Genomic DNA, 27,469 nt, shown 5'->3' on the forward strand with positions numbered 1-27,469 from the left:
ATTCTTGTGGAAGGTCAATAACTTCTCCCTCACTCATACATACCTTTGTGTAAATATTTCCTATCCATGTCATCTTTCCAAAGCATACTACAGTACCACACTACAATGTCTAACTGCATTTTGAATGACTCGTTATTTTGGATCCACTAACCTATCTGAAAGACCATTCTAGTTTTAATCACTCTTTTTGCAAGCAAGTGCTCCCTGAAATCAGTCTCAAGATTTCTTTTTACCAATTTTTACCTTCTCCAGCAGATGTTTAACTTGAAACAGTGTTCAGGATTAACCTTTTATATACCACTGAATAGCTTATGTTACTTGCCTGCAATATCAGTCTCTGCACTTAAAAAAAAAATACTTAATTGGATGTGAAGCACTTTAGGAGATCCTGAAGATATAAATAAGGCAGTGCACAAATACAATTTTTTTCTTTTTCTCATTACAAAGCTCTACTGGTACATAGTAACATAGCGAGTAACCTCGATCCATGCGGGGAACATTCATATTAGAGACACAGAACCATAGAACATTATAACAGATGGATGGGCAACGCATCTTCATTCTGTGCTGGCATTTTGCTCCAGTTATCCAAACCTAATCCCTGCTCTCTCCCCACAGTCATGTATCATTCTCTGCTTCAAATAGGAACATAGGAAATAGGAGCAGGAGTAGGCCTTCGGGCAATCGAGCCTGCTCCACCATTCAAACAGATCATGGCTGATCATCTACCTCTATGCCATTTTTCACCCACTATCCCCACATCCTTTGCTTTCATTAGCATCCAGAAATCTGTTGATTTCGGTCTTGAACATGGTCAAATGATTGAGCTTCCACAGCCCTCTGGGGTAGAGAATATTTATGTTAATATTTATTCAAATGGCCTACAAAGATACATTAACCTCTGCCTCCGCCACTCCTTGTGGCAAAGAAATCTATGCTCCAGCATATACCAGTATACAAATAAATTTCTCCTAACCCTTTCCTCCCTTCTTGGCAATAATTTTAAATTGATGACCCTCATCACTGACTCCTCAACCAGAGGAAATTCTTCATAAAATCAAAATGCTTCATAATCTTTAAAAGCTCTATTAAATCTCCTTTTAGCCTTCGCCGCTCTAGTGTATATTCCCATTCCTTATTTTTTTTCACCAAAATATATTCTCACACTTATCTATATTTAATTGTACAATCTATCTGTTCATTCAGCTAACTTACTGTCATGAACACGTGCTTTGCCGAATGACGATTTTTAATCCATCGATAGGAAACCTAAATTAAACTTTTAAAAAGAAAGCTGCTAAAATGGCCACCACAATTAGCAACGAAATACCTCAAATTCCAACATATCGGGATGGAGATGAACGTCTGGTTAATCTCCCAGCAGAACAATGGTTTGCTAATTTTAAATGAACTACCTGCTTTATCTCCATTAACAAGACATTCAAAGCCATCTTGGAACATTAAGACTGGTGGCAACAAACCTCAAAAAGGGTAAACACTGAAACAGAGATTGGAATTCTTAAGACTTGAACTAATTAAGAGGCAACAGAGAGAATACACTGGACAATCATGTGACAGTCTCCCCATCTGTGTGAAAACTTGGAGTTTCTTTTGGTTACAGCAGACAAGCACCTGATTTTGACCAGTGCAGGACCCAAGTGAGGGTCTGTCTGTCTCTCTCTCTTAGGCAACGCTGCAAGTCCAAACCCTGCCTGCAGGCTACAAAACATCCAAATCCATTATTGCTGCAGAGACTCTGGGGAGAAATCCATCTACATCGCTGTCTCCAAGAAAAACGTGAAACAGGTGGCCACCTCTACCAAAGAGAAACTACAGTACTACAAGTTCAGCAGAAGACAACTGAATTACCAGACTCAACAGACTATATATTCTTTTATTTGTTCTGGACTCTAATCCAACCAATCTATTCTTCTTCACTCTGTAACCTATTTGTGTGTGAGTACGTACGTACGCGTGAAAGTTGAAGCGTAGCTTAGTATTTTACTTTTATTTAGATCGGGATTTTGATTTTTTTTTTTTAGGTACAACAAACTAATCTCTTTCTCGTTTAAACTCAAGAAAACCTGTCCGATTGATTCTTTTATAATCGTAGCACATAAAAGGGTTAAACCCTCACCGAATTGATAAGCATATCCACTGTTTAAAAGAAATAAACCCTGTTGTGGTCAAACAAGGAGAGGGACAAGAGGGAAGCCTTTTGCCCCCTCCTCACCTGATCATAACACTACCTATTTCTTTCTGACATTTTGCCAAATCTCCAACTTTTACACCATCAGCAAATTTCAAGACTGTGTTCATAGTACCCAAATCATCTATGAATAGCATGAACAAAAGTGGATCCACTGCTAATTCCTCGGGTATACCATTTCCACCCCCACTTATCCTAACTATATGTTTTCTGTCTATCTTGCATTTAGAAGAAGTGACCTAAAGCTTTGTCAAAGGGGTGGCTTTTAAGGAAACGAAAATGCTCAAAAGACTGGAATCAGAGATGTGGTCATTATAGGGAAGGGGCATTGTAGATCTGGAGGAAGATAGGGAGGGGTGAGACGATGGAGGGATTTAAAACAAAGGATGAGAATTTTAGAATGAAGGCATTAGGGGACTGAGAGCCAATCTAGGTCAGCAATGAGAGAAGTGATACAAGAGAGACTTGGTACAAGTTGGATACACGCAGCAAGCTTTTGGATGAACTAAAAACTTTACGTAGAATATAGAGTGGAAGGCTATCAGTACAACAAGTTGCTCTCATGCTGCTACATTCCCTCTTATATCATAGGCTGAATTTTTTTTTAAGCAAACCTTGTGACGCACTTCATTGAATGCCTCTGTAAATTCATAACCATTACATCTACTGTAATCCCTTTATCTATCTTTCTAGTCACACTTTCCTTCAAATGAAAATTAGATATACCCTCAGATAATGAAGCGATTCGTGCCTGCAAGTAGAAAGCCCTGGAAAACTCCCAGGCTTGGACTAATAAGTGGCAAGTAACAGTCATGCCACACAGGACTGTGGAAGTTACTTCATGACATGGACTGCAGCAGTTCAAAAATGCAGCTCATGATCACCTGCTCAAGGGCAACTAGAGCTGGGCAATAAATGCTGGCCTTGCCAGCAATGCCTACATCCCAGGAATAAAAAACAACTTGCTTTTAACAAATCTACGCTGGCTGTCTTTGCTTAACTCATGCACTCCTACATGCTCACTAATTTTATCTCAAATATGGATTTGACTTTAACATTGCCTGCCTCCAGACTTCACAAGGAAATCTTGGGGCTCTCCTGGTCTGGGTTTCCCTCCACTCAGCAACTAAGAGGCCATCCTGATCCTCCTCCTAATCACCTGCCAGGAACCACTGCTACTGATACCCAGCAGTGGCCTTCTGCCATCTAATATTCTGTACCTACTCACCAGCCAGCTACCACTTCCTGCCAGTTTTGAGTGGGAAATGGATGGAGCAAATATATTTGGGGGGGTGCTAAAGACTTTCCTTAATCCATTAGCAGCTTGTCTGGTAAATGAAAATGTCCCCTCCTATCCCTTAATCCCAAATGGCTCCTCCTCAAAATTAGATCTCTCAATTCTAAGTGTTTACCCATATTACAACTAGGAGTACCCGATTCAGATTGGATCAAGCCAATGGCTTGATTGTTTGTATTACATTTCTGAATTTTTATTTCAGATATTATTCTTGGGCATAATATGTACAGCCCTTGATCTCTTGCATTCTATGAACTATATACATTTATTTGTCAAATATCATGATAATGACAGTCACACAAAAACCACTATTCTCTTTATTTCAGCTTACTGGGTATATCACACACTCACACATAAATTTTCCACAACTTCAAAAGATGCCAGAATAAACACTCCACTAGACTGTGGCTTAAGCTATTAACTGTCAAACAGATGTATTAAACAGTAAATAACTAAATGATCAGGAGCAAAGACACACTGTTGATTTTCAATCATTACAGATTTAACCCTCCTTCAATTATATCAAGCGACAGTAACAGCTACTATGTTAAATTTCAAGATAAACTGGAACGGGTGCATAGTCCCCAAATATTGTTTATATAGCAGTTCACTTTTGACCATCTCTGGCCTGCCTGCCTCTCTCTTTCATGCCTTCAGATGGTTTACTCAGTTGGAACAAGACAGAGAAAAATACTTTTCAAAATTGTACCCGAACCAAAAAATTTAAATCTGTATCTTATAGACTCAAATACAGCTATCAAACATATACTCAAACCGTCCACAGGATCTTATATTTGAATTCAATGGTTCCACATCAACCCTCCACCCAGACAAACATCTGTTGAATGCAATAAAAACAGAAAATGCTGGAAATACTCTGCAAGTCTGGCAGCATCTGTGGAAAGAAACAGAGTTAACATTTCAGGTTGATCAAAACTGTTCCAATGAAGAATCATTGACCTGAAATGCTAACTTTGTTTCTCGCTCGACAGATGTTGCCTGACCTGCAGAGTATTTCCAGAATTTTCTGTTTTTATTTCAGTTTTCCAGCATTCGCAGTATTTTGTATTTGTATCTGTTGTATGCAATTCAACACCAACTGGATTATTGTACCAAAGCAAGCTTGGCCATTTTCTAAGTGAATCTGGTTTTTAATCTGCATCTACCCTGACTGAAAGAAGCTAATATCATCGGTGTAAATGCTTCACTTTTATAGAATCATAGAATGGTTACAGCACAGAAGGAGGCCATTTGGCCAGCCAAGCCCATGCCAGTTCTCTGCAAGAGCAATTTAACTAGTCCCACTCCCCCGCCCTTTCTCTGTATCCTGAAATTTTTTTCCCTTCAGGTGTTTATACAATTCCCTTTTGAAAGCCACAACTGAATCTGCCTCCAGCATCCTCTCAGGAAGTGCATTCCAGATCGTAACCATTCGCTGCGTAAAAAAGCATTTTCTCACATCACCTTTGGTTCTTTTGCCATTCACTTTAAATCGGTGTCCTCTGGTTTGCAACCCTTCCGCCGATGAAAACCAACTACTCTGCCCAGCCCCCTCATGATTTTCAATACCTGTATCAAATCTCCTCTCAACCTTCTCTTCGCTAAGGAGAACAACCTTAGCTTCTCCAGCCTATCCAGGGAACAGAAGTCCCTCATCCCTGGAGCAACTCTTGTAAATCTTTTCTGCACCCTCCCTAAAGCCTTCACATCCTTCAAGTGCAGTGCCCAGAATCGGACACAATACTCCAGGTGAGGCCAAAGGAGTGTTTTATAAAAGGTTCATCATAACTCCCATACTTTTGTACTCTTTGTCTCTACTTATAAAGCCCAGCATCTTAACCACTTTCTCAACCTGTCCTGCCACTTTCAAGGATTTGTGCACAGATACCCCTAGGTCTCCCTGTTCCTGCACCCCCTTTAGAATTGTCTCTCCTTGTTGCTCTGACCAAAATGCATCACTTCACACTTCTCTGCATTAAATTTCATCTGCCAAGTGTTTTCCCATTCCACCAGCCTATCATTGTCCTGTTGAAGTTTATCACTATCCTCCTCAAAATCTTTACTTCCAGGTTTTGTGTCATCTACGAATCTTGAAGTTGTGCCCTGTACACCCAAGTCTGTTATTCATATATATCATGAAAAGCAGTATTCTTTGGACCAACTTTTGGGGAACACCACTGTATGCTTCCTCCAATCTGAAAAACAACCATCCACCATTACTCTTTGCTTCCAGCCACTCAGCCAACTTCGTATCCATGTTGCCACTGTCCCTTTAATTTTACGGTCTTCAACTTTGCAGGCAAGCCTATTTTGTTGTACTTTATCAAACACCTTTTGGAAGTCAATATACACCACATCGACCGCATTACTCTCATCAACCCTCTGGTACCTATGATCACTGTGGAGATCAAAAAACGAAAAAAAACAAATGGACAAGATTTCACTTTTATAATTTTAACTCCACCAAACAATCCAGAATCAACATAAATTAAACATGAAATAACAGACAAAATCAGTCTATATAGTTTAAAGATTACATGTTAAATTATCAGATACAAATATAGATCTCAAGGATTTACTGGGCAGTCCACTCAGCAAAGATGGCACCTAATAGCCACAAAGTTCTTCAAAACTCAACTTCTTCAGGTAGATTTCCAGTCCTGTCCTCCAAGTTAATGCCTTCTCATCGATAGCAAGCATTGCAGTCTTCCCTTAAACGTTTCAATCTTATTGCCAACCGAACACCCTCAGCCCTGATCACAACAGTCTTGATGGCGTGGTTCCACCAGTATTTCTTCAGGTCAATGAAAGCAGAAAATGCATCTCTGATTTGCCAATGGTCAGCTCCTAGAATCAGGTTCCAGTCTCAGCAGCTTGTCTGCAAAAACATTCTGTCTGCAACCTGCTTAAACAATCTTGAAATCGGAGCTTGGATAGCTTCAGTCATATGCCTCTGATCAAATGACTGTCTTATCTGGAACGCAAGAAATAGAAATAGAAGTAGGAGGAGGCCATTCGGCCCCTCAAGCCTGCTCTGCTATTCAATAAGATCATGGCTGAACTGGTTCCAACCAGTTTCACTTTCCCCAGAAACCTGAAGTTTTTAGTTTCATTTTTAAATTAGGGACTGTCTCAAACAAACCAGTCAGTGTACTTAACAGAATTAAACTAGTCATCTGCCCAGATAATAATCCATACATGCTCCTCCACTGGTCTCGCAAACCATGAACTCCATCACACACCTCATTAAAAAAAAACTTAATCAATTCATTAAACATGATTTGCCCTGAAAACATCTGTGCTGGCTTTCCTTAATTAATTCACACTTGCCCAAGTTACTGTTATTTTTGTCCCAGCTTATCATTTCTAAAAGCTTTCGCAACACTGACATTAAACTGATGGGCGTGTAATTGCTGGGTTTATCCTTACACTTTCTTGAACAAGGTGGAGCACTTGCAATTCTGCAGTCCTCTGGCAATACACCCATACCTAAGGAAGATTGGAAGATTATGGCCTGTGCCTCCACAATTTCCACCCTTACTTCCCTCATCATCCTTGTATGCATCCCATCCAGTCCTGGTGACTTATTAATTTTAATTACAGCCAGCCTTTCTAGTACCTCCTCATTATCAATTTTTAGCCCATCTATGCTCTGCTACCTCTTCTTTTGCTATGACTTTGGCAGCATCTTCTCCCTTGGTAAAGACATATGCAAAGTACTCATTTAGTATCTCAGCCATGCCCCCTGCCTCCTTGCACAGATCCCCTTTTTGGTCCCAGTTGGCTCCACCCCTCCTCATTATTTATATGCCTCTAGATGACTTTTGGATTCCCTTTCATGTATCTGCCAGTCTCTTCCTATACTCTCTTTGCCTCTCATTTCCTTTTTCACTTCCCCTATTCAGCCTGGTTCTCACTTGTATAATCAACCTAACATCTGTCATGCGCACCCTTTTTCAGCTTCATCGTACTCTCTATCTCTTTTGGCATCCAGCGAGATCTAGCTTGTGTTGCTATCCCTTTCTACCACATGGGAATATATCTTGACTGTACCCAACCCATCTCCTCTTTCAGGCAATTAGTTTTGCCTGCCAATCTTAGATTCCAATTTACCTGGGACAGTTCCATTCTCACCCCACTAAATTGGTCTGCCTCCAGTTAAGTATTTTTACTCTAAATTGCCTCTTGTCCTTTTCCATAGCTAATCTAAACCTTATAATACAGTGATCACTGATCCCTAAATGTTTTCCTACTGACACTTGATCCACTTGACCCACCAATGTCGTCATCTTTGCTAGGCCAGATCAGGAAAACTGTCCTGAACACACTTCAGAAACTCTTCCCCCTCTCTGCCCTTTACACTATTCCATCCCTGTCAATATTAGGATAATTGAAACCCCCATTATAACTACTCTATAGTTCTTGCACCTCCCTAATTCCCTGCAAATCTGCTCCTCGAAATCTTTCCCAATGGTTGGTGGCCTGTAGAATACACCCAGTCATATAACAGCGGGCACCTGCAAACAAATAGATTCTGTCCTTGACCCCTCCAGGACATCCTCTCTCGCCAGCACTGTTATATTTTCCTTAATTAATCAGTCACCCTGTCTCCTTTCTTTCCTTCCCTATCTTTCCTGAACACCTTGTATCCAAAAAATATTTAGTGCTCAGTCCTGCCCTTTTTTTTTGAATGAGGTCTGCATTATCGCCATATCATATTTCTAAAATGGCCATTTTCACCTGCTGCTCACCAACCTTATTTACCATGTATGCAAATGCATGAAACATGCACTGTAAACCCAATTTAGACTTTATTGTATTCAGTCTTAGCCTGACCCCACCTAATATCTTACTATTTCTTGCACTTGTGAAATCTGCCTCTCCCAATCCTTGTGCATCTTTTCTAATGCTACATCCTATACACTACGACTGAGCCAAGGCTGACAATGAGGATGCTATATAAATATTGTATATACAAACATTCAAGTTGAATAACTTGCACCAAGTGTTACATAGTGTAACCATATTTGTCAGAGCTATTTATATGGGTTTGTTATGTACTGCTCTGTCCTGCTGACTTAACTGCCAGTAACAGACCAATACAGGAAGAGAACCACAAAATAACCTGTCTCTTGTTTGGATAAGATAACACAAGGGCTGCTAGGCACAGAGAATTCAGAGGAAGTGGGTGGGCAATTTGAAGAGCCCTACTCAAGCTAAAGTCTAGTACCATTTTTATTATCTCTTTACTCTTATTCTATCTACGAACTCAATGCTACTAAGGAGGAAAGAATGTAATACATGGAATTCTTAATGTCTGTGACTTAACCATGTTTTTCTACATGTGAAACAATTTCATTAGGGCACTAGCCTGGACCTCTCAAATACTTCACAGTAGCCGATGTCACTCATTGCCATCCTCCTAGGAGTTACAGTGACAAGAATACAACTAGATGACTCACAAACCACAGATTATGAAAATCAAAGCAGGGGCATGAAATTCCAGTCTGAGGGACCAACAGCTGGTGTCCTCCCACAGTTAAACAGACATTAGATAAAAATCATAGCGCCTACTTTTTTAAAAAATGATGTATTCAGAACCAGAAGCACATTGCAGTCGGGACAAGGCATTTTATCAGTAGATTAAGGGCAAGAGGATAACCAGGGACCAAGGTGGCAATCTGTGTATAGAGCCGGAGGACATAGGTGAGGTTTTAAATGATTACTTCTCAACTGTGTTCCCTATGGAGAAGGACGATGTAGGTGTAGAGATCAGGGAGAGGGATTGTGATATACTTGAACAAATTAGCTTTGAAAGGGAGGATGTATTAGCTGTTTTAGCGGGCTTAAAAGTAGATGAATCCCAAAAAGTTATGTGAGGCAAGGGAGGAGATAGCAGGGGCTTTGACACAAATTTTCAAACCCTCTCTGGCCACAGGAGAGGTACCAGAGGATTGGAGGACAGCCTGTGTAGAGTTTGCAAGTTCTCCCTGTGTCTGCGTGGGTTTTCTCCGGGTGCTCCAGTTTCCTCCCACAAGCCAAAAGACTTGCAGGTTGATAGGTAAATTGGCCATTATAAATTGTCACTAGTATAGGTAGGTGGTAGGGAAATATAGGGACAGGTGGGGATGTTTGGTAGGAATATGGGATTAGTGTAGGATTAGTATAAATGGGTGGTTGATGTCCGGCACAGACTCGGTGGGCCGAAGGGCCCGTTTCAGTGCTGTATCTCTAATCTAATCTAATCAAATGTGGTACCATTATTCAAGAAGGGTAGCAGGGATAAACCAGGTAATTACAGGCCCATGAGTCTAACATCAGTGGTTGGGAAACTATTGGAAAAAATTCTGAGGTACAGGATTAATCTCCACTTGGAGAGGCAGGGATTAATCAGGGATAGTTATCATGGCTTCGTCAGGGGGAGATTGTGTCAAACAAACTTGATTGAATTTTTCGAGGAGGTGACTAGATGTGTAAATGAGGATAAGGCAGTTGATGTAGTCTACACGAACTTCTTAAGGCTTTTGAGAAGGTCCTGCATAGGAGATTGGTTAAGAAAGTAAGAGCTCATGAGATCCAAGGCAACTTGGCAAATTGGATCCAAAATTGGCTTAGTGGCAGGAGGCACAGGGTGATGGTCGAGGGTTGTTTTTGCAAGAGGAAGCCTGTGAGCAGTGGTGTACCGCAGGGATCGGTGCTGGGACCCTTGCTGTTTCTAATGTACATTAATGATTTAGATGTGAATATTGGAGGCATGATCAGCAAGTTTGCAGATGACACGAAAATTGGTGGTATCATAAATATTGAGCAGGAAAGCCTTAGAGTACTGGACAATATACATGGGCTGGTAGGACGGCGGAGCAGTGGCAAATGAAATTTAATCCTGAGAAGTGTGATGTGATGGATTTTGAGAGGACTATCAAGGCAAGGGAATATACAATGGCTGGTAGGACCCTAGAAAGTACAGAGGGTCAAAGGGACCTTGGTGTATGTGTCCATAGATCACGGAAGGCAGCAGCACAGGTAGATAAGGTGGGTAGGAAGGCATATGGGATACTTGCCTTTATTAACCAAGGCATAGAATATAAGAGCAGGGAGGTTATGATGGAGCTGTAAAAAACACTAGTTAGGCCATAGCTGGAGTACTGTGTACAGTTCTGGTCACCGCACTATAGGAAGGATGTGATTGTACTGTAGAGGGTGCAGAGCAGATTCACGAGGATGTTGCCTGGGCTGGAGCATTTCAGCTATGAAGAGAGACTGGATAGGCTAGGGTTGGTTTCCTTAGAGCAGAGAAGGCTGAGGGGGTACCTGATTGAAGTATACAAAATTATGAGGGGCATAGATAGGTTAGATAGAAAGAAACTTTTTCCCTTAGCGGAGGGGGTCAGTAACAAGGGGGCATAGATTTTAGTTAAGGGGTAGGAGGTTTAGAGGGGATTTGAGGGAAAAAATTTCACCCAGAGGGTGGTTGGAATCTGGAACACACTGCCTGAAGAGGTGGTAGAGGCAGGAACCATCACAACATTTAGAAAGTATTTAGTTGAGCACTTGAAACTCCATAGCATACAAGGCTACGGGCCAAGTGCTGGAAAATGTGATTAGAATAGATAGGTGCTTGATGGCTGGCACAGACACGATGGGCCGAAGGGCATGTTTCTGTGCTGTATAACTCTATGACACTATGCCGATCAACATGGAAGAGCTGAAGGTCAATTTAGAAGAGTCCATAGGCCATTTCTATACAGGGATGATTGTTGTATGGGACCATCATTGGTGTCATCATGGCTCTTGCAATGAAGATCTAGTGAACCAGAGCCAATGGCAGTGGCATGACTGGAGCTGGCACAGATTGGGGTGCAGTCTCTCTGGAAACCTCCATCGCATCCCTCTCCAGTGGCAGTATACATATCAAAAAGGATAAAATACAGTTCCCACAGATCCAGAGATGGTGGAGCTCATTCGAAGAGGTAGAGACTCACTTCAAATATCAAACATTGCTAAATGCTAGCCTAATGGTTATGATACTGGAAAAGTACAAGTTTAAATCTACCATGGAAAATTTTGAAATTGAATGTGACAAATTCTCACCTGTCAGAACATGGTGGGTAAACCGCACCCCCCGCCATTGCAGAGATTTAAGCACATAATCCAGTTTGAAACTTCAGTGGAGACGTGCGGAAGTACTGCACTGTTGCAGATGTCGTTTTTTGGGTTAGATGTCAAACTGAGGTTCCTATCTGCATGCTGAGGTGGTGTAGTTGAGATGCCCGAGTGCCAGTACAGCTGTAAAATGTGCGTTAATAACACACACACAGAGCTAATGCATTCAGTATGGCTTCTTTAAATGCACTGTATGTGATGTCATGATGCTCTGACTTTGTAAATGACTTTCAGAACACAGTATAGACAAACTGGGAGAGAAAGACAACAGACATGGCAAGATCATAAGCTGTGGGTAGTTTAGCGAAAGTTGGAACATTAGCCACAAGCAAGAACATGAGATAGAGCAGGGCTGGATGTGTATGGGAACCAACGTTAGTCATAACCTCATTGGAATGTTGTGAAAATGGAGGACCGGTATCTATGCTAAAGCCTCGGATAATGGATGTTTCACAAGGACCATTAACCACAAGGATGCCATTTGTCTCCAGTGTGAAAACATGCTCCTTTATGTGACCACAGATGTACTGATTACAGCCCCAATAGTCAAAATAAGTGATGCAAGAGGGTCACAGGCAGGAACCAGAGAAAGCTGGAGCTTTATGGACATGTGCTCCCTACAATTAAATAATAACATGATGGGTGTAAGTCAATGATTGATCAAGCAAAATTCAGTGATTTTGAATTGTAGAAAAGGATGTAAGAAGGGGATCAAAACAGACTAGGGGCATGGAAGAATTCAAAGAGAAATCAGGGAATTCAGGGGACATTCAAAGGAAAAGCCAGGGCTGAGCCAGAAGGTGCAGGTTTGTATAATTGTAATTTCTACCCAGGGCATAAACAGGATAATATAACTCTCAATTGTACTTTGAAAACTACTGCTCAGATACTGTAATGCATCAAGTCTTGCTTGTGCTGAATAAAGTTTAATCCCTGCCATCAATACAGGTCAACGCTGAATCTCTGGATATCAGTTTCTATCAAAATCTAATAATCCTGCAAATATTACTTGAAAAAAGGGCAGTGGCATCCTCCTGGTTTTCTGGTCAATAAAACCAAAGCAGATTATCTGGTCATTAATTGCCAGTTTATGATGTACATACAGTGACTATACTTCAAAAAGTAATTTATTTGCTGTAAGACACTATGAAATGACTGCAGATGAAAAGCACTATATAAATGAAAGGTGTTTTTCAATTTGTGAACCAGAAAGTGACCGCAAAAGTTGCCAGATTATGACAAAAAAAAAAAACTGGTTCACCAATGTCCTTTAGAGAAGGGTACTTGCTGTCTCTGCCCAATTGGGCCTTTATGTGACTTCAGTCCCATGCTATGTGGTTATCGCTTAATGCCGTCAGGGCAACTAAGGATAAATACAGCCATGCCAGTATCACTCACATCCTAACAACAAATATAAAAAAACTACACTGAAGATGCAGCAACACGACTTCAGTCATTATTGGGAACACCAAAGAAGAGTACAGATTATATCATTCACATTTTCACTAAAGGGGAACACAATGATTCTGAACAACACAACATACAAAGTACTTATTTATGGGATAAATAGTTGGCAACAGTGAAATTCTTATGGGTTCCTATTAACCAGTGTAACATAATTCATACAAATCCTTATTATGTTGGCCTACAGTGTCTTGCCAAAGTTCTAAGCATCCTAAAGCCATTTCTTTCATAGGTCAATATTCCAGAGTACAAAAGCAAAATACTGTGCATGCTCAAAATCAAAAATAAACAGAAAAGGCTGATGCAAATTTCCATGCCAGTGCTTCTAATGTCTTCCTTCTTCCTCAGTCGAGGATTTGCACCCCCCACCACCGTGGTTGACAGGGCCCTTGACCACATCCGCCCCATTTCCCACACTTCTGCTCTCACCCCTTCCCCTTCCCTCCCAAAACGATAGGGTTCCCCTTGTCCTCACCTTCCACTCCACCAGCCTCTGCCATTTCCATATCTCCAGCCTGATGCCACCAAACACATCGCCCCCCTCCCCTTCCAGCATTCGAAGAGTGACACCCTAATGCACTCCTCAATCACACCAGACACCCCACCCTTCCCACAGCACCTTTCCATGCAAGCACAGGAGATGCAACACTTTCCCTTTACCTACTCTCTCCTCACAGACTAAGACCCCAAACACTCCTTCCAGTGAACAATGGGTTACTTGTACTTCTTTAAATTTAGTATACTGTATTCACTGCTCACAATACGGTCTGCTCTATCTTGGGGAGACAAGCAGTCTGACAACACAGAGGAAATGGAGGGATCAAGAGCTGGTGGAGAGCTACACTTGGGTGTCACTGGTGTATATTTGAAAACTGATCCCATGTAGATAAGGAACAAAAGAGGCCTAGGATTCGTGCTTGGGGGATTCCAGAGGTAAATCTTCAAGGGTGGGAAGGGCACCACTGCTGGCAATTCTCTGGTTATGATCAGATTGGTAATAGCAGAACCAAACTAGAGTAGTCCCACAAAGTTGTCCAATGGAGGAGAGGTGAATGGTACCAAAGATTACTGAAAAGTTGAGGACAACACTGAAGCATAATGCACAAGCAAAACACTGTGAAAGTTGGAAATTTGAACCAAGTATAAAAAGTACTGAAAAAAACCAGCAGGTTAGGCAGCATCTGTGAAAAGGGTTACCTGATGAAACACGAAAATAATTTTTTTTTGCCAGTTCCAATGAAAAGTCAAAGACCTGAAGCATTAAGTGTCTTCACAGATGCTACCTGACCTGCTGAGTATTTCCAGCATTTTATTTTTATGAAGGATAACGTACTATGGTCACACTCATTGAGGATGTCCTTTGTGATTCTATTAAGAGTGTTTCTGTACTCTGGGAGGGGCAAAAACCTGACTGGAGAGACTCAAACAGAGTTGTGGGAAAGATGCGCTCAGATTTGAGAGGAGACAATATGATTAAAGACTTTAGATAGGTAGGTTGGAGATGGAGCAGCCGTTTGTAAGTAGAGATCAAAGTGGGTTTAAGTGGGGTGATGACAGCAGTTTTGAACAGAAGTAATTCAGACAAACAAGAGCTCAGCTCATTGGTATACTAAGTATATTTCACAATGGGTAGGACATGATTTGGGCCTGCACTTAACCAAGACGACATGGCAGCAAATGGGGAAGCTCCACAAATCATAAATGAAATTACGAAATTTATCTATTAGGACATGTGGTGGATTCCCTGTTATTTTTCAATTAGTGCCTTGGGATCGAAATACCTACTGAATAGATAGATAGGTAAAAGCCCAGGAGCAGGTCATCTTTGCACCTCATTGAGAACAATATACATTTGGAAAGGGATCTAAAGGGGAGGAAAGTAATGTTTAAAGAATTATCATGGGCGAGTCATTAAAAAGACTTACAATTAAGTTGCTTCTCTTCCTATGTTGTGATGATCAATATATTATCCTTTTCAATAAGATTCATGATATATTGGATCAATAGAAATAAGAGAAAAAACTTTTTTTTTAAACTGGAAATAAAGCAAAGTTAAGCTTCAATATTGTTCCAGGAAAATCCCCATATCAGGTACCAGCATTGCTGTGACTAAAACCTGTAATATCACTGGCAAGAATTTAGGAATTATACATTAAGAGCTTTTAATACATTTCCATGACACAAATGATGCAAAAGAACAACAAACTGAAATGATTATGCTCAATAAGTATTCAGCTCCAACAGGAAACCAATAAGTGTGTGTTTTGTGCAACTGCAAAAGAAGGAACATGATAAATGAAAGGGAAAGGAAAGATGGGGAGGTGGGGTGGGGGGGGGGGGGGGAAGACTTTTGTTCAAAGTACTCCCTCTTTTAATTAAGAAAATTAGAAATCTCAAATATTTTCTGATATTTTAGTAAAAATCACAATTTGATTGGCAAGAAGAATGTTGACTATAACTCCCTCCCTACTAAACTATTTCAATGGCATAATTACTGAGGAGTCCCAAAGCAACTAATGGAAAACCAGCCTAAGAGTTGTTCAGAGCCATTCAACACTGAGAAACCATTCTACAGGCCAGAAAACTGAATATAATGCCGGATGAGGAAGCTGCTTCAGAAAAGGCTATTATAAAACTAACAGGGGAGACTTGGTAAAGACATTATCATGTTAGCTTGTCAAATCTATACAGTAGTGCTTAGTACATGTCAGTGTCCGCCTTGTAAACATGATCAACTTAAGCTGAAGAGATAGTCCTCAAATTTTCTGCAGCGTTGAGGATCAGTGGGAGAGCACCTCTAACATGGGTCAGGCAAAGAACACTTCGGGCACATTATGCCAACCCACCCATCTATGAGAGTGTATGTCCAGCCTCACCTCCCCACCCCCACCTCCGAACAGGCCATGGTCCATTTCAAAGGGACCAGATTTCCAAAACAAATTTTGCGTTCTTCAGGGATCCAGGCTGCTTGACTGGTCTGGCTTTCCAAAATGTTGCCCACAAATCTTTGAAGAGGCCAATACAATTCCACTCACTCAGTATTCCAACCGCAACAACTCTGCTGAGTCCTCTTCCAGTCATAAAAGCATGAACTACTGCCGAATGGAGTCTCTAGACCTAGCAGCCCCCTGGCTGTTATTTTCCTTTGAAAGGAAGGCTGGAGGACAACCAAGTCTTCTCCATTTTCTTGTGTCTCCTGCTAGGAACTCCTGTGACATTTCATCCCCATAAATGTTTAACAAGCAACTGTGCAATAGACATTGTCTGGCCTAGGCGTTCAACTCAGGTTGTGAATGCAAAAAGATAAAAAGACAAAAATATTCAGTGAGGTTTTTAAGACAAAAAGTGATGGGTGCAAGTTGTCACCAAGCTCAGGAGGAAAATGCATCCGGATAATCTGGAGTTATTGCATTGAAATCAAGAAAAATTATACACTAATATAAAATAAAAACAGAAAATGCTGGAAATACTCAGCAGATCTGGCAGCATCTGTGGAAAGAGAGAACACTCAGGGTTCTGATGCAAGGTCACAGACCTGAAACGTTAACTCTGTTTCTCTCTTCACAGATGCTGCCTGACCTGCTGAGTATTTTCAGCATTTTCAGTTTTTATTTTAGATTTCCAGCATCCGCAGTAGTTTGCTTTTATTTTAGATGTTGCGATGCCTAGCGGGTTCATTTCTTTGGCATTATTATACCAAGACAAGTTATACTGATGGATGAAGTGAGTCAGATCATAACCCTTGTGCTGTGTGTTCATTTACATTGAAATAAACAAGATTTATCATAGAATCATAGAAATTTACAGCACCATCATGTCCGCACTGGCTGACAAGAGCCATCCAGCCTAATCCCATTTTCCAGCTCTTGGGCTGTAGCCTTGTAGGTTATGGCACTTCAAGTGCATATCCAAGTTCATTTTAAATATTATGAGGGTTTCTGCCTCTACCACCCTTCCAGGCAGTGAGTTCCAGATCCCCACCACACTCTGAGCGAACAAATTTCCCCTCGATTTCCCTCTAAACTTCCTACCTCTTACCCTAAATCTATGCTCCCTAGTTATGGACCCCTCAACCAAGGAGAATAGGGCCTTCCTATCCACTCTATCTAGATCGCTCACAAATTTTATACACTTTAATTAGGTCACCCCTCAGCCTCCTCTGTTCCAGTCTGGCCTTGCCCTACAAAATATTTTCTCAGTCTGTCTTCAAAAAGATTGAAGAGTACATATGGGCACATGCGAAAGACACAAATATGTTGCCTAGATTACAAGGGTGTAGGCATTGCCACTCCTGAATGATGCTATTAGATGTAGAGCAGTGCAAGTGCACTCCAGCGTAAAGGGCATGGGATTCATTTACAGGAACCACTGCACTCCTGAATTTTTAAATACTAACTTAGGGTGTACAACACCTAATTTAGGGCCGACACACAAACAGTAAAAAATGATTCACTTCTAGCTGATGTGACAGCAAATGAAATGCTGGGACAATTTTTGTCCCAACTGAAAAATGAGAACCGAAAGACTACCGAAGCTACATAATGTACAAATGATATTCATTCTGCAAGCCAAAACTAAAGCACACATCAAAATTCAGTTCACAGCTCAGAGAAAAAATATTAACTTCAAATAAAAACTTTAGTGAGGCAAAGCTGGGAGTGGGACTAGGTGGGTTACTCTTCCAGAGTTGGCATGGACACAACGGGCCGAATGGCCTCCTTCTGTGCTATAACCGCTCTATGATTCCAAAAGGCAATAAACGGAAATAATTAAATCATGCTATTGTGAATAATGTAGTTTTTAAAAAATTGACTAAACTCTTATTCTGGATATTAGAAATTCCAGTTATGAGGGCAGAAAATTGCAGTCAAAAAAATTTCAAAGCATTTTCAAGAAAACTGTGGGAACCCAGTGGCTAGATTATAGAATCTGAGTGACACTTTGCTTAATGGTTTTCTTAATAAAGTTGGACATAGAAATTCATAATGGAAAATGTTAAGACAAAGATTATGACAACAGGAACGCACACAAACCTATGATTTTTAATACATTTAGGACAGAATGATAATTCCACTATCACTTTATTCTAGTTTCTCATTGTAACTCTGAACATACAAACGAACATATGAATTAGAAGCAGAAGTAGACCATTCGGCCCCTCGAGCCTGGTCCATCATTTGATAAGATTAAGGCTGATGTGATTGTGGTCTCAACTCTACTTTCCTATCTACCTGCTATTACCTTTGACTCGTTTGTCAATCAAGAATCTATCTAACTCAGCCCAAAAAATATTCAATGACCCTGCCTCCACTGCTCTCTGGGGAAGAGAATCTACAGACTAACAACCCACAGAGAAAAAAAAAAATTCTCCTCAGCTCGGTCCCCTAATTTTAAAACTGTGTCCCTTAGTTCCAGTCTCTTATAAGGGGAAACATCCTTTCAGCATCCATCCTGTCAAGTTCCCTCAGGATCTTATATGGTTCAATAAGATCACCTCTCATTCTTCTAAACGCTACAACCCGAACCCCTTTATCCCAGGAATCAGTCAAGTGAACCTTCTCTGAACTGCTTCTAATCCTTTCTTCAGCAAGGAGACCAGAACTGTACACAATACTCTAGATGTGGTCTCACCAACACCCTGTACTTCCCTACTTCTACATTCCAGGCCCCTTGCAATAAATGACAACATTCCATTTGCCTTCCTAATCACTTACCATACCTCCATGCTAACTTTTTACGAAAAGTCCCAATTTCTCTTTAATTATTCTGTTACTTATAACATACTTACAAAAAGTTTTTTGAAACTAGCAGTATATTGCTGATTTGATTTTCAGCAGAGAATATACAAGTGTTTTAGTTAGACTTGTGGGTAGCAGACTTCCCACCAGATCAGGCATCAACTCACAGGTGGTAGAACACTACCAACACTATTTTTAAGTGAACAAATAATTCCACCTTTTGGATTAGTGTACCAGAGCGACTCATTTTCCCACAACTCCACGTAGGTCCCTAGCCCCAATTCTTCCAACAACAGTGCAGGCAAAGACGAAGAATAGGGAAGTATCTGTAAATAATCCTTTACATACAATCTTTTTCTACACTCCACTCGGATCTTATAGTTTTATGATAATTATGAATCTTCATGGTTAGTTTGTAGTCCAGTCACTCTAGAGCAGGGTTGTCCAACCTTTTTGTCTTACATGGGGGGAGGTGGGGGAGAAGCAGTGAGACAATTTCGGATAAAGGCATTAAAAATTTAACAACAACAAATGTGCATTTTTGAGAGACGTTTTAAATGAGAAGATTAATTTATTGACTTAACTTTTTCATCACTATGTTGGATACTGATTGTGATATCTGGCATTTTTATTTTGCATGCACAAGTAGTCAATGTTCGCCTGCATACATGTTGTAGCAATGCAGAGTACTCTGGATAGATGTCTATCTGTCAGGAGTGATCTAGATCACTCCGTCTCCCTCTGACTCTCTGTCTGCGTTCCCCCCCACCCCCCATGTCGTCTTCGCTCAGTGTTCCCCCCTCTCTCTTCCTCCCTCTTCATTGCCCTTCCTCTCTGACAGTTGGAGGGAGCGGGAACGCTCAGCACAGCAGCTTTGTGGTCAAATTTATTTTAAATTTCACAGCTAACAGGTGCTGACATCAGGAACAGCAGTTTCTGAACTTAAGACAGATATGGGGTTTTCCGGTGGGTTTTTCAACAAAAAAAAGTCTGAAAACCTGTAAGTCAGAAGTTGGAAACCACCATTACCGCTCTCATGCTTACGATATTTTTAAAAAGCCAGTCTGGAAGAGAACAGTGGGAAATTTCTCATCTGAAATACATCCGCAGGACAGATCCTATCCCGCAGGTTGTATGTTGGACAACGCTGCTCTAGAGGGAGGCCCATCAAGGTCATACAATGAATAACAATGTTCCATACAACAAGCAAGGTACCTGACAACCCTTCAAAAGGGACGTGATGGAGTACAATACCATAACAAACACATTTAGAGTGCATTTCAACATTCCAAATGCTAATGCAATGATATAACGACTTTATTATCAATTACTTATATAGATTATAAATAGTATGGGGCCCATCACACAACCATGCTTGACCCTGGCCTGGATTTTGAAGGCATCTGTTTCAGATCTCCCACTCAAGACAGTTGCAGTTATATCATGGAGCAATTGCAGGATTGTGATGACGTTTCGTGGACATCCAAATCTTTGGATCACAATCCACAGAGCCTCGCGATTTACTGAGTCAAATGCTTTGGTCAGGTCGATGAATGCAATGAAGAGTTTCTGGTGTTGTTGTCGGAATTTTTCCTGGATTTGTTGGGCAACAAAGATCATGTTGGAGGTTCCTCTGGAAGGTCTCAAGCCACACTGTCTCTGGAATGATTTCCTCAGGCACAGGAAGTAGGCAATTCAGGAGAATGTGTTTCAGGGTTTTCCCTGCTATGGACAAGAAGGAAACACCTCGATAGCTTCCACAGCTCCCTTCTTTAAGAGAGTTACAATTGTTACATTCCTGAAGTCAATGTGGGGACATTATTTTCCCTCCCAAATCCATGGGATGAGTGCATGGAGTCTTGAAGTGAGCAAAAGCCCACCAGCTTTGAAGACCTCAGCTAGAATACCATCGGTGCCGTAAGCTTTGTTGTTTTTCATGCGTTTGATTTCTTATTGCAGTACCCCCATCGATGGTGGTTCATCTATGGATTCTACCACAGGATACTTGGGGATAGCCTGAAGCTGCCACAGTGGATTCATGGCTGAAGAGTTGTTGAAAATGTTCTTTCCAGCGTTGATGGATGGCACTGTCATCCTTAAGAGAGACACCATCCTGTGATCAAAAGGGATTTTGTTCATTTGATCTTGGTCTATAGATGGCCCTAGTGGCTTCAAAAAATGTTTGCATGTCATGATGGTCGCCATTTTGTTGGATCTCTTGGGTAGCGGCTATTTGTGAAAGATCAGCTTCCCTCTGGTGTGAATATTAAATACCGCCGAGATGGAAAACTCCAACTTTAGTCACATCTGTGCCAAAACTAAACTGACCACCATAGACATACATGATCCACAGTTTGCAGATGATTGCAGTGTTGTTTCCCACTCTGCACCAGATTTGCAAGCCGCTCTCGATTTCTTCAATTCTGCATTCAAGAGACTCAGCTTGTCCTTGAATGTTGCCAAAACTCATTAACACACACATGGTCAGCCAAATATTCTACCTCCCATATATGATGGAGACACTTTGGAATATGTTGAGCACTTCCCATACCTTGGCAGCACCTCTCTCAAAAGGCCACCATTGACAAGATCAAAGACCGCATCAACTGTGCCAGATCAGCCTTCTACAAACTACGGCAGCGAGTGTTTGACAACAAAGACTTCTGCAAGTCAACAAAAGTCCCAGTGTACAGAGCAGTTGTCACCACACTCCTGTACTGCAGTGAAACCTGGACTGCGTATCAGCGACACACAAGAGCACTGGAGAAATTCCATCAGCAATGCCTCTGCCGCATCCTCTGGATTCAATGGGAGGACAATCAAACAAACACTAGTATCCTTCTTGAAGATAGCTCCACAAGCATTCAGGCAAAACTCCTGTAAAACCAACTTCGATAGACTGGATACCATGGTCGAAATCCGTTTCCCCCACCAGGTCCTGTTTTTTCAACTCTCAAATGACCAGCATTCCAGGGGAGGACAAAGAAAATGCTTCAAAGACACTCTGATGCTCTCTTTGAAGCACAGCAGCATTGACATTGATAATTAGGAGGAGCTTGCTACCAATTATTCAAAATGACGACCACTTGTTCATCGAGCTGCATCGTGCTTTGAGTTCAAACAACTTAACGATGAGACAGAGCGGCAGCAGAGAAGGAATGAAAAGGAAGCAAATCCTGCACTCCAGATCCCATTACCTCGTGGGGCGACCTGCCCCATGTGCCCAAAGATCTGCAGGTTGAGAATCGGCCTGTTCAGTCACCTGAAGACCCATGGCAAATACTAGTGACTTTGAGTAGATATCATCCTCGAATTGAGGGACAGCCGCCGACGACAACTTCTAGAATTCCTTTGTCGGGCTGAAAAATTCTCTACCAGTCATTAATTATATCTTCAAGCAAAGGTTTTTTTAAAAAAACTTAACCCCTCTCTCTTGTAAAATGCTTGACAGTAGTTTACCTAAGCAGATCTCTTATGAAAATTAATTTGTGCCTTTTACTCCCTGCCATTCTGCTCAGGTACAACCGTCATAGCCAAATAATAAATCTGAGATATAAATCTAAAATATTATCGGTAGGCAGACTGAGCCGAGATGATTGTTATGGGTCCACTGCTCTTCTAACTCCCCCGACTAACTTCTGAAAATACACAGTCTCACAACGTATAAGCAGCAACATGTGAAATCTGGTCAAAACTAATGTTTGTAGCAGCATGATGAACAGAGTTAGTGAATGATCACTTGGGTTGAGATTTATACACTGGATTCACCTTGTCTCGAAGCAAGTGGTTTGAAAATGGCAAATTTGGCATCCATACACTTTGATACACAATGGGATGGTATGTACGGGAAGAAAGATATTTTAATCAGCTTTCCAAAGTAACGGAATTGCAAAAACAAAACACAAGGGACTGAGTAGTAAACTATATAAGATATAATCTAAACGTCTAACTTTTTCATGCTGTTGACTTGAGCAATAAAGCACCACAGTTCCATAAAAGCTTACTTAACGTAAGTGTTCATGCTGGATTCAAATTGTACTCTGGAGGAAGAGTTGGCCTCATACCTCAGGACTTTAATACACTCCGTAATCTCCAGTTACATGGCCATTTTTGTAGTCTACACACATCTACGTAAAAGTGGCAACGTAAATGATAATGCGAGTTAAAACTGTTTTCCAATTCACCAATGAATAGAAGGGTATGGTTTAAGAATAGGAATTATACTACATTGTAAGAAAAAACAGGTGCAGGGAGAGTGAAGTGAGCTGGATGGTAGCATAGCCTGTTCCTCTAATCCATGCAAAATGGGGAAGACATTGCTGAAGTAGTTGTTAGAACACATTTAAACACCCAATTTTAAGTAACACATTCTAACCATTTTAACTTAATCCCAGTTAATGTTTAACGGCACGTTTACAAAAAAAAATTAAGTTTGCAATAAGAAGCGACATTAAAACCTACAATACAGTGAACGGTGTCAGGACATTGCCAGACATGGTGCCTCTGATGCCTTGGGGCACTTCGGTGAGCGTTTCCATGCTTGGCTCCAGCGTGGTGTGGTTTTTGGCGTGCGGCGACTTTGTGCCCGCCTCTGTCGGGCCCGTCTCGAAAGTGACCTCGTCGCGGCTGTGGGAACCCACCGGCAGGGCAGGGTGGCAGGATAGGATGTTGATGTAGCAGCGACACAGGTGCGGGCACAGGGCATGCGGCTCCTCGGGCGGCTGCACTTCACTCGAGCCGTTGTGGTGCAGCACGACCATCGTCTTCTTGGCTTCCGAGCAGCACCAAAGCAACAGGCACGAAGCCAGGGTCAAAAGGCCAGAGCTGCTCGTCATCCTCACTCTCTTCTCATCGCTTGCTCCTGGTTGCCGGGTGATGGCCCAGCCCCTGTGGTGGAGGGGAGGGTGGCTGGCTCTCTTTTATTATTATTAGCAATTTCCTTACGTTCCTCCTCCCCCCACCCACCACCAGCACCAGACCGCAAATGCAAAGGAAGGTAGATTTTTATAGATATTATAATAAATCGGTTCCGGCCTGGAAGCCAGCCGTTGCCATGGTGAGTGAGGGTCGCTAACGTCCCGGCGCCTCCTTCCCTTCCCCCTCCTCCGACAGCCTGCGCCTGCGCCCCCTTTGTTCGGGAGGCTCGTCGCTTAGATACGAGCGTCGCGTCATCAAAACAAAGGGAACGGCCTCGCGCCCCGGCCCCGCCCACCTTCCAAACTGGGATTGAAGCCAGAATGGTTACAGCGCAGAAAGAGGCCGCTCGTCCCTTTCTGTCCCCGGCGGCTCTCTGCAAGAGCAACTCAGCTCGTCCCAGTCTCTCTCTTCCCCCACCCCTATCCCTGCATTTTCTTTTGCTTTTCAGGTGCTTATCCAATTCCCTTTTGAAAGCCCTGATTGAATCTGCCTCCACCCCACTCCCAGGCAACGCATTCCAGATCCTAACCACTCACTGCCTAAAAAGCTTTTCCTCAGGTTACTTTTAGTCCTCTTGTTAATCAGTTGAAATCTGTCTTCTCTGGTTCTCGACCCTGCAGCCAATGATTGGGTGGGAAACGGGTTAATCGATGATCACGTAATCTTTCTCCATTTATCATAATAATTTTGAACCTGTACCAATAATTTGTCCTACCCCTGATTGCAGGCAAAGTAATATCTTTATTTTTAATTGGTTTAAAGGATAGGTCCTTTCTAAAAAAAAACACTCATAATTTTGTCCATCCATTTGCCCCGGTAAAGGCATCAGGTAAACGCAATCCTGTCCCCCAGCATAACTGCAGCAGTCACCCACACTGGTCATTACCGATGTTGATTGTAGACCTGGATCTGGAGATGACTGGTCCCCGTCTGTCTTCACCTGACTGCAGTGCCCACGTTCCAATGTTGTCTTTTTTTATAGTGTTCCAGTCATGCTATCCCACAGCTGGGGCTCAGGCCGTAGGATCAGTTATCAGCCTGCTGAACTGCCTGGTCTTTCACACCTCTTTATCTTGGTGTTTCAATCTCCTGAGTTATGCAGAACTGTAAGGTCAGAAACAACTCCTCATCTCCTCCCCTGCTGTCTTCAGAGCATAAAGATAATGTGATTTCCCTCACAATGATGGGTGCTTAGCTCATGGCATTGTTCAGCTGTTAATGTGTCTTCCATTCTTGCCAGGAACTGATGGTGATACATAATTTCAGTTAATTTATGGCATTGCCCTGTTGTTAGTATCCTCCAAGCTGATCATAAGTCAGAAGGTTGAATTTTACCAACCCCTCCAACATTGATCTTGAATCAAAAATTAAATTTTTTAAATCTAAAAAATTCACTGTCCCACGTGTCAGGCTGGTTGCACATGTTTCTATGTTTCTATGCACATTGTTAGCTTTTTATGGTGTTCCAACATCAAATGATGTGCTCCCCCTTCCATCAGTATTGCTTCTTAATTGATTTGGTATAGTGGTATAGTGGCCACTTCATAGAGTAGCTGTAGTTTTATAGTCTATAAAGAAGACAGTTAAAGGAACACACAAAATATTGTATATTAAAAGGGTAGGTAAACTCTGGAATATTACTTCAAATGAAGTTGAGGATGTTGGATAAGTCAATTACAATTAAAATTAGTGGAAAAATATATTTTAAACGGATCTGATCAACTTCTTGTAATAGAAAGTGGGAGCGCACTCAGTGCCTGCTAAGAGGACAGAATATTGATTTAATGTTTTAATTACAAAATTGGCTAGAAGACAGAGAGTAGCGGCGAACAATTGTTTCTCAGACCTGAGAAAACTATACACTGGTGTCCCCAAGGATTGATATTAGGACCACAACTCTTTCTGATTATATATTCGATTTTGTTGTCAACAACAAAGCAATGGCGTTCGCTACTGACCTCAGAGAAAGCTGCCCACAAAGATCTAGTGATCTCTGTGGACTTTTGCTTTTCCAATGACAGTTTGTTTCTGACACCAAATCAAGAGGCTCTCCACACCTCCAGCAGCAGTGATGTCACCATCCTGACTTGGAACTATATCTCCGTTCCTTCACTTTCGCTGGGTCAAAATCCTGGAAATCCCTTCCTAACAGCACTGTGGGTCTCCCTACCCCACATGGACTGCAGCGTTTCAAGAAGGTAGCTCACCACCACATTCTCAAGGGCAATGACAGATGGGCAACAAATGCTGTCCTCACCAGTGTTTTCATCCCATGAAAACATTTTTAAAAAGTAGGGTAAGCAGCCAATCTCATTGAACTATTCTCACAGACAGTGAACTATGAAATAAAAAAGCACTGATTTTTAATTTTTAATTTTTACAGAAAAATTTGGGACATTCACATGGGACAAGGATAAAACACCATAATTTTTTTTAAAACTGTTAAAAATGTGGAATTTCTTATCATAATGGGAAAATTTGACATTCAACAAATATAAAATTACTCTTTCAGGGCCAGTGCGGCTGTTTAGCAGTACTCATGAACTTAGCCATCAAAAACCCTGTTACACCTCATTCAAAAAGGTGAGACTTTTTCAAGGATTTATACAGCAAGACTAGGAGTTTAAGAGTGGAAGTTCTCATCAGTTCAAGGATTTCTAATTGATTGTAGTCTGGGGGGACCTCAATGGCGCACCCTCTGGAGAAACATAGAATCACTGACAGCAACTTCTGGATTTCCACGTTTAACTGTGCATGTGTGGACTTCACAGTTGCTGTCAGTTTCAGAGAAGTAATGACAGTGAACACTAACATTTTCTCTGTCATTGCTACTGCAAAATCTGGATTTGGCTATGGGGCAAGAAATGTAGTAAACAATGAAGTGGATAGTAGCAAACTTCAGAAGCACAGACTGGTGAAATGGGCAGATATTTGGGAGATGATCCAACTCTCTCTCTAACTTTGTAAAGAAAAACTTGTGATAGTTTGATTCCCATGAACTGTCAGTGACTATTAATTATGGCATGATAAGTGTTATTGTGAATAACAAATATTAGAAAAAAAGGTGTTCTCTTCAAAGCAACAAATATCAACTTGTTTTCATCCTGTCTTTCATTGTTTTATTTCTTATCAAAAACTGTCTAGGTTAACTAATTTCATAATGTGGCCATGAAAACAAGTCAAAAGACACAAATCTTACACACTCTGTCATTTCAGCAAACAATTAAACCATAGTGTCAGCTAAATTGTACCCTGACAAATTAAACCCCAAAGGGATCCTGTGAATGAACAACTTTTAACTATTTCATTAAGCAAAAAGAAACCAAAAATTTTAACCATATGAGTTTAAAGACAACTCCTAATCATATACATATATGTATACATAACTAGGGTATCTTACATTGCATACCACCTATCAACTTTTCCATTATGTAGTCCTATATCCTCATTTATAATGGGAATTTCCTACGTAAAATAATGTAAATGCATATTCCTGCTAGTGTAAACCTACTGGCAGAGAGGTGTAATTAGTGTGTGACAAGTTTACAAAGGCAGTTTTAAAAGATTTATTAGGATACAATGTATGACTTTAAAGCGAAGACTGAATTACAACCATGTATTCTGGACCTATCATTCTGCAATCCCTAATGTCATTTCACCTAGTTATGACCAAGGTGGGAG

General features: G+C 41.3%; 1 protein-coding gene across 4 annotated transcripts in view; it reads right to left on the reverse strand.

The window, feature by feature from the left end:
• LOC137349404 (toll-like receptor 3) overlaps positions 1-23,979 on the reverse strand; it is a 179,221-nt gene extending 155,242 nt beyond the window's left edge. For all 4 annotated transcript variants that reach the window (XM_068014936.1, XM_068014925.1, XM_068014932.1 and 1 more), the window contains exon 1: positions 23,333-23,979. In XM_068014936.1, coding sequence (XP_067871037.1) covers positions 23,333-23,706 — 374 coding nt within the window. In that variant the 5' untranslated portion in view covers positions 23,707-23,979. The remainder of the gene's footprint in view (positions 1-23,332) is intronic.
• Between the last annotated feature and the right edge of the window lie 3,490 nt (positions 23,980-27,469).

This window comes from Heterodontus francisci, chromosome 2, assembly GCF_036365525.1.
Source record: "Heterodontus francisci isolate sHetFra1 chromosome 2, sHetFra1.hap1, whole genome shotgun sequence".
NCBI lineage: Eukaryota > Metazoa > Chordata > Chondrichthyes > Heterodontiformes > Heterodontidae > Heterodontus > Heterodontus francisci.